Source organism: Cystoisospora suis, assembly GCF_002600585.1.
Source record: "Cystoisospora suis strain Wien I chromosome Unknown contig_652, whole genome shotgun sequence".
In the NCBI taxonomy this organism is placed as follows: Eukaryota; Apicomplexa; class Conoidasida; order Eucoccidiorida; family Sarcocystidae; genus Cystoisospora; species Cystoisospora suis.
In genome coordinates, this window is record NW_027153453.1 from 5,196 (window position 1) to 13,231 (window position 8,036).

An 8,036-nucleotide genomic window follows, 5' to 3' on the forward strand; every position below is an offset into this window, starting at 1 on the left:
CACACAGGTGGCAGCAACAGTGGAGATGAGTATGTCGTGGCCTGTACCAGCGAGGTGGCTGGTGATTTAAAGCGAATGCGACAACAACATCATCGGAGGTTGAAGAACCGGAGTGACTCGGTATGGTTCTTTAGGACTAGGTTGCCTGCGGTTGCAGCTCCTGTTAGTAATTTGACGCGCTGGAGGCGATGCACGCGTCAGTCTGCCAAGGGACAGCAGTGGTAGCCGGCTGACCATTGTCGTTGAATTGCTTTTCTTGCAATCTGACCGTAAGGACGGATGTGTTCATTAGCCCTCTGTATTTGGTTGCCACTCTCCATTGGCGATTTCTCTAGTACTATGCTCGACTGAAACACTGTAGCGAGAACCTTTTTTCACTGCGTAGATGGCGCACGAACTCGCGTGAGACTTTTTGCAGGCCCATCTGCTCGGTTTTTCAGTTGTAGGTGGCTCGCCTGTAAGCAGCTCAGCTGCACTTCGTTCTTCCGGGGCGTAGCTCGGCAGTTTGTCCTTGTCCGGGGTTCAGTTGGTAAGGGCACCTACCTAAGTGCCTTTTCTCCCGCTGTGCAGCATTGCTCTCCTGAGTGTCTGTAGCCCCTCTGTCGCAGGGGAGTGTTTCTCGTAACTGCCTTACCCCGTGCCCCTGTCGGGTTACTGCTACGTTTCGCCAGTTTGGTGTGTCTCACTTCCACGTTGTCGACTCTGTAGATTGCTTTCTGAGCGCTTTTGATTTTCTTGCGGTTTTTACCGGGCTGTTCCGTGTTTGGTCTCGCCGCGCAGAATACGCGCGCGCGGCGACTGTGGAATGCGGAAGTGGAAGGTAGCACCCTCAGCTGCGATCAGGGGCACCCAAGGTTCGAACTCTGTGGTGTGCCCATTGATTCAGTATGGAGTTTCGCTCTGTGTCAAGTGCGGAGATTTCCCGCCGAGCGCGGGTATTCGCTTACCCGTAGCCCACCGACGGTGGCTTCGGGTGCCAGTCTACACCACTTAGTACGCCAGTTCACAACAGAGGGACCGCACTGCAGCAAACCCTGCCTCGCAAAACGGCGCCACGGATCACTTGGATTCTGGCGAGTCCGGGCTCAGGAGATACTACAGTGCTATTGAGCTTGCAGGGGACCATGTATTTAGTTGCTGATTCAACGATCAGAAAGCAGGAAGGCTGGCTTTCCTGTCGCCTCCTTGCCGACAGTGTTTGACTTTTGATAAAGTGCATGCTGGGTCAGGCACAGAATTCTGGCCAGCGCGATCGCCGGTTGCACACGCTTTCTTGTATCCCGTAAGTTGCATCTAGCTGTCAGCGCAGCAGTCGCTGTCCTTCCTCGCCCCGCCAGTCTGCAACGTCACGCTACTGCAGGAGCATCCCGTACCATCCCACGCATGGACTACTTACACTTATCCAAGCCTTGGGACACCCTGGTCCCCAATCTGTAGAAACCTCGGTATCCAGCTTGAAGTGAGCGTAGCACAACTGGTTCTCACTCTCGCGCCTTAGCAGTCGACCAGTAGGCAGCCGATGATGCCCTGGCTTTGACTCCATCAGCCAGTTGTCTGGCGCCGTCCGTCATCTAAATCGCACTCGCATCTCGCAGGCAGCTGAACGGAAAAGAGCTCCCGTAACACGTACTTTGGTTGTAGTCCGTGAAAGGTAATCTTGGAGTTTCGACCACGTTAGCCCGTGTGACTGAGCCTATGGCAGCACTTACCTCATCGTAGACACAAATGCGAGAGTGAGTGCTTACCATGTAGAAGGCGATGCTAATGAAGCAAGCAAGCTGGAGCACTATCTCCGTGAGAGAGATCCCCAGCAACAGAGGTGCGGTGCTTGCACAAGTCCCGTAGCGGGCGCGAAGAAGACCCTCAATCGTCCTGGGATGACCGGTGGCTACGTATGCCTTGCGGGGGGCTAACAGCCTCGGTGCCATACCAGATCAACAGCAGAACAGGAACTAGCAGCCGGCCAACGGAAAGTGAGGCAGGCAGAACCCCCTACACAAATGTCAGTCTGTACGGGCAGTACTTGCAATTCTCGCAGCCACCGACCTCTGACAGCAGTTCCTGCACGGAGCAATCACCGCTCAGCAGTTTGTAGCTCAACTAAAACTGGATGTGTGAATGTCTTCCCTGCCATCGGAATTCCACAAACCTGCATTGCTTTAGAGGATATCCTGAGCTGGAAATAGCATATAAACGCCAGCGTGGCAAGCAGCACTCCGTTCACGATGTTCCATTCTCCCTGTCGGACGGATGAGGTCCGACCTCACAGTTTGAAGACGCTTTGTGTTACCAGGTTCATGTCGCAAGACACGCCGGAGTAGAGGAAACCTGACACAGTCCTTATCGCCGATGTCGGGACACGCATCAGAAAGACTGTCATACCCGTTGAAAGAGCAACAACGCTCATCACGACCCCCGCACTGTAGCCGAAGTCCGTTACTTGACGGAACGCGGTTTCACCTGATGCGGCCATCTTCGTGTCTCGTGTGTTCCCTGGACTTCGGATTCAAGACGAACTCGACAAACTGTGACCGCTACTCATCAACAGCGACCTCGTACGTTCGTCGGCACTGTAGTGTCCGTACAGCAGACGCCTTCGGTCCTCTATGTAACCTGACGACTAGCAGCGGTGATACGACGAACTGCGAGTCAAGGCCGCACCACTATCTCCACAGTAGGGACAAATTGTCTACTCGCGTCTGTTTACCAGGCTCAGGACCGACTTCCGCTTTGAACAAAGGCGAACGAGAATCTGTTACGAACGTCACCCTGATGACGTTTGAAACTTCCTCTTCGCTAGCGATCTCCCTGGCAGCGCACTCAGTCGACAAGCTAATGACCACTGTCAGCAGCGTTGATCTCACCGAGCTTCAGGCGATAAAGCTAGACTGCGGAGTCTAGCACAGCGAAAAAGTCAACGGCACCAAACCCGAAGCCAGCGTGAACACCCGACAGAGTCTGATTACCTGGCGCATCACGCTCACAACATAGCTTGCCATAACACAACTGCTGGTCACTTGGACTGCGATGAGCAAATATGATTCTCCTTCTCAAGATGAACAACGCTCACGCGTATAAAACAGTGACAAGAACGACTCCAGAGCCTGTACACACTCGATAATATGAATAAGCTTCCGGCATCGGAACGAGTCTGCATGTATTGTGACGATGCCTCTGTTCTCCTGAATACCTGTAACATACACGTCTATCAGCAGCGGGAGACCGGAAAAGCCAGGCAAACCGGCTAGATAGCAAAGTAAAAAACTCAAAAAAAAACACTGTAATTTCATGAAGAGAGATGCAGTTCGATTCGTTTCGGATAATCGAGGAACTCGTAACGCGATGTCAGACTGGTTGAGCCCCCGGTCCCGCACGCCCCTCCCTGTCCAGAAAACCTCCTCAGAAAGTCCTGCAACTGCGTTGAAGCAGACTCCAGGACTTGACAAACACCTTCAATGTTTCCATCGATCAAAAGAACTCTTTCAGAATAGTTCCCTCTCATAACAACACACAGATTCCCCAACGCGATATGAACAATCTTACCCCCCGCTTCCTGAAGAGCATGAAGCCCCGCGCAGTTACTTCTCAACAACCGGCCAACAAAGTCGCCAGGAACAACCAGACATACACGGTATCCCTCGATGTTTGTCCGCAGGCCTGGGCTTGATGTATCCACAACAGCATACAGATCAGCGCAGGCACGCAGCAAACACGTCAGAGGACCGGTGAAAAGCACACACCTTCCATTTGGATACCCTGGAAAAGATGAGGCCTGCGCAGACGTCTGGATGCGACAGCAATATTGACGTTCCAGCAGCTCTACGCGTTTCCCGTGGTAGCCCAGTAGTTTAACTACTAGGTTGTGGTCGGCGCAAAATTTAAGCATTGCATGCGGGTAATCTTGCGTAGCCGTGAAGGGAAAGCTGATATCACAAAAAAGAAGACAAAAAAAACACGTCACCATTCCGCAGTTACCATCAGGAGTCGCTTTATCAACACTACGAATGTGTGGAACTTACCTTAGTAAAAATTGCTCCACCGAGATCTTATCAGATCCTTTGATTATCGGTGTTGACGGGTTCGGTGCACTCTGTATCTGGTCCGGCCCCTGATACCCACTCGGAGCGAGAAGCCGGCTGCTGCCCGACCTCTGCAGGGCACCCCGGCCCGTTCCCCGAGCGCAACCCCCAACACCAAATGCGCCTCTCTCAACTCTAGACTGCTGCGCCGCACGCAGGGCCTGATTCTGTTGCTGAAGAATCCTCTGTCTTTCTTCCAGCATTGCCACCCTGCTCTGCAACGCCGCGTTTTCCTGTGTCACCGCTTCCATCTGAGACTCCCACACGCGCTGCTGCACGGCGACCCTATTCAGTTCTTGAAGTACGGCGAGTGCCTGTGAGTCTAGACTTGAAGCTGCGCATTGGAGACCACCTACACACAAGAGCAAAAAGCAGTTCGCATCATGCGAAAACTCCTGCAAGATCCCGACGCAGTGCATGCATCGCCAATCGCAGCGGCACACATATAAGCAACGGGTCCATCCAGTGCAACGGATGAGAGGCCCTCAGCACCCGCGAAACCGCGGTACGCCCCCATTCGTTTGTCAAACAGAGAAAGGCTTCAATGCACATGAGGGTTCTCGCAGGTTGGCCGGCTCCAGATGGCTCAGAATAACCACTAGGCCAACGCGCGACACCTTAACACGTACCCTCTTGCAGCACAGCAAAGTCTAGTTGCCCAACACGTTCTATCCCGTAAAGGTCCTTTCCCGTCTTTCCACTCAGTAGCCCGGCTTGAGGCTGCTGCTCAAGAGTCGCGCCGTCAGCAGTCGACTCCCTCGCCCAGATGCTCCTGTGGTCTTTGCTCTTGCTTTCCCATGAAGTCTCGGATGGCTCAGTGAGTCGTCCACTGGGCTGCCGGCGAGGCGTAGACGCAGATGACGAAGAAGAGGAGTTGGTGTTCGATCGCAACAATTTGTGCACTTGTGCGATCAAATCTTCGAACGAGAGAGAACCCCTGCTGCCAAAATTCCATACACCCTCTGGGCGGGCCTCAGCGCGGCCGTCTCCTTGCCCCGTGCGGCAGTCCAGTCCGGCTCCCTGGGAGACCTCTCGTTGGGGGTCGCCTGACGACAGCTGTGACGAAGAGGCAGAATGTGACGGACGCGCTGCATGACACCCTAGCCGAGGCTGATCTCTCATCGACTGATAAGAGGGCTGGTCCGGGGCTACAAATCTTTCAACGCAAAAGGAGTCCCCTAAAGACTGGTCGAATCTGTTCGGCTGACCCCGCCCAGGGACGTCCTTCGCCGCTCCTGGAGGGAGGGACACGTAGCTGGAAAAGTGTGCATGAGACTGCGATGCCTGTGGAGGAGTTGACGCCGTTGAGGCGAAGGGACTGCTTTTCTGGGAGCCTGCTGTAGGCACGGGAAGACACTGAGAGGAATCAGATGACTGAGTACCAGAAGGTGGTGTGGGCGAGAGGAGCGCCGCTGTCCTCGCGCTTTGTAGAAACGCCCCTTCATGGCGTTCCCCCGAAGGTGCACTTCCAGACCGGGCAAACGTATGCGCATCCTGCGGACAACCCGGACGAGAGGGATCCTGGCGGGGGGAGCTGCCCGCCCTCAAGCGGCCCGAGGCTTCAAGGAAGCTGGGTCCAGCAGAAACACTGTGAGACGCAGACCCAGCACTTGGAGGCGCACACACAGCTGGGTAGGCTGTGGTAGGTGGTAAAAGGCCAAAGAAGCCAGGATCTGCTCCCGGAAACTGATGACCCGTCACGCCGGAAGCTGCTGTGGATGGAAAGGCGGCATCCGCCTGTACGATGTTGGGGTGCTCTCGATCTTGACGACGCTCCATCTTAACCTGCTGCTTTGCTCGAGTGTCCTTGAATATCTGCTCGCGAGAAACCCCTCATTCGTTCAAAGAAGACCTTCACCCCCGTCAGCACACGCCCGCACGCAGCACGACTGCGCAGCCTGGTGGGTCCGGCGACGGACAGTTCACCAAGAACAACACGTAACGAAGTCTACGAGAAAAACACCGTACCAAGTACGCTTCAGTTTCAGGATTCAGTGTGCCCCCGGACACTAACGCCGCCATGAAATCGTGGAAATGAAAAAGTGATACTTTAAAGACGCGTCATGCCTGCAGTATCTTCGCAAGAGGAAAGCTCGAGCCCATTCAGGAGCCGGCCACGAGACGATTCCCATTCATTGCCAAATGCTCAACACAAAAAAGAAGCTTGGGACAGCAATCCGATTGCGCGGCACAAAAGAGTCACACTCTCAAAAAAGCGAACTTGCATAATCGCCGTTTACAAAGCCCCTTCGAAGTGGATCTCGGTCAGCCAGCAACACCGGGGCACGCACAAACAACCGTGTCTCTTGCGAAATTGATGACATCTTAACACAGAGGCAGTGAACACGAAGAACCCAAAGCAAAAGCAGAAGAGACCATGGAGACACTTCGCACAAACAAACGAAGTCATGCAAGGCGACATGCCAAGGTCAGTCCGTGCCGGGGACACCGTCAGTCGACCTTCATCGACGCCAACTGACGCGACACCGGAACTCGGCCCGTGAAGCCGGACGTGTCGTTTGACAATAAACGGAACCTTCTGTCTTCTCGGGTGCCCTCCTTCGGGAACAAAACAACGTCGCAGGGAGTGAGAGCGGCTTTCCTGGAATCAAATACAGCTTCGGAATCAAGACTGACTCCAGTTGGTCCTGCTCCACTTCCCCAGAACGGCGCGACCCCCCATGCAGTGCTGCAGCCCCTGCTACACGCTGTAGGAGCTGTGAGGCCGGTGCCTGAGCCCCAGCAGTCTGCAGAACCCAGCTACAACGACAGCATCACCGTTCATGGGCAACGGTACGGCCGCTCCCTCGTCTGACACAATTACTTCGACACGGGCACTCCCGTCCCAGTCACACGACGATTTTTTCGCGCGATACAAAGCCGTAATGCCAGGGAGCCACAGAAGGGGCTGGCTGGGGGGAGCATCTCTGCCTGAATCTGGAGCTGTCGCGTGTCTCCAGAGACGCGCCGCTCACGATTATCTTCCGCAGTTTTGCGTGCTTCGATGTGCGCCGGGCGTCGAGGCGCAGCGTTGTGGTTCAGTGTAGTTTCCCCAGTGAAGGCGTTATCCGAGTTTGTTCTCCGGCCCCCCGTGCGGGGATCAACGCGACGTGCTAGCGGGGACCGTCTCTGTGGCTAGGACTGGAAAGCCTCGCGTAAAATGTCCAACGCTCTGACCTCTGCTGGACTCAATACATAGGGTGGGTTTCCGTCGCCGAGACGTGCTGGCTAGTTCAAGGTGCCATGGCTCCGTGCCGTCGGTACTGATTTTCGGTTGGGCCTGCGCTCACTGCGGGGCCGAAAACCAGGCGGACATGCAGGTTGCCGAACCTGCACTGTCTGGATTTTTGCGGCGCATGATTTGCGGCTAGTCTGCGCAGTGGAGGGAAGCGCCGACAGCACAAGTCAACTGGTGGCACCTTGGGCTTTTTCCGCTGTAGGCCAGCGGCAGCACCACATCAAATAGCGAATCAAGGAACCGCTGATACAGCGGAACGCGCAACACTTGTTGCGCCGCGTTGTTGCTTCACTGCAGGAGTGGAAGTTGCTCCCATGGCGCGGTAGAGGTGTTGCTGCCTGGTCTTTGTACCGGGTGACTGTATGACCAGGAAGAGTAGAGCGAGAAGATTCCTTTGGAGCGCTGGCGGATAGTGAGGGCACACCAGCCGGTCTGTTAGCTCGCGAAGGAACCACCTCTTTGCCGGGCCCCCGTGTTGTCTCTGTCTTTTCAACTGCACTTTTGCTCCAACAAGTTTCTTGGATCAGGTCTTGATATGGCGGNNGGGAACGGAGTCGAGCGCAGTATGCCATGTGGGGAGCCGTATCAGCTGTCGCTTCTTCACGGGGGGGAAAGGTGAACACGAATCATCACGGCTGATTTTGACTACCCCAAACCGCGTACCGAGTTACGCCGCGTTAAGGTTGTTTGTCTGCCGGGGACAGGTCAGCGATGTGATG

The 8,036-nt window shown here is 55.0% G+C and overlaps 3 protein-coding genes across 3 annotated transcripts in view; 1 reads left to right on the top strand and 2 right to left on the bottom strand.

Annotated features, from left to right (window-relative positions):
• CSUI_001602 (zinc c3hc4 type (ring finger) domain-containing protein) overlaps nt 1–725 on the top strand; it is a 5,435-nt gene extending 4,710 nt beyond the window's left edge. Inside the window, exon 8 of the mRNA XM_068061807.1 lies at nt 8–725. Coding sequence (XP_067926215.1) covers nt 8–225 — 218 coding nt within the window. The 3' untranslated portion in view covers nt 226–725. The remainder of the gene's footprint in view (nt 1–7) is intronic.
• Nucleotides 726–1,571: 846 nt separating this feature from the next.
• On the bottom strand, nt 1,572–2,473 carry CSUI_001603 (cation-transporting atpase; the record flags this gene model as incomplete). Its single annotated transcript, XM_068061808.1, has 6 exons — nt 1,572–1,872; nt 1,931–1,992; nt 2,047–2,100; nt 2,150–2,239; nt 2,291–2,328; nt 2,383–2,473. 6 exons carry the CDS (start codon nt 2,471–2,473, stop codon nt 1,572–1,574), a joined length of 636 nt encoding a protein of 211 aa, XP_067926216.1.
• Nucleotides 2,474–3,286: 813 nt separating this feature from the next.
• Nucleotides 3,287–6,705, bottom strand: CSUI_001604 (kh domain containing; the record flags this gene model as incomplete). Its single annotated transcript, XM_068061809.1, has 3 exons — nt 4,709–6,705; nt 4,020–4,431; nt 3,287–3,923 (listed from the first exon to the last, which is right to left on the bottom strand). Exons 1-3 carry the CDS (start codon nt 5,856–5,858, stop codon nt 3,287–3,289), a joined length of 2,199 nt encoding a protein of 732 aa, XP_067926217.1. The 5' UTR covers nt 5,859–6,705.
• Nucleotides 6,706–8,036: the final 1,331 nt, after the last annotated feature.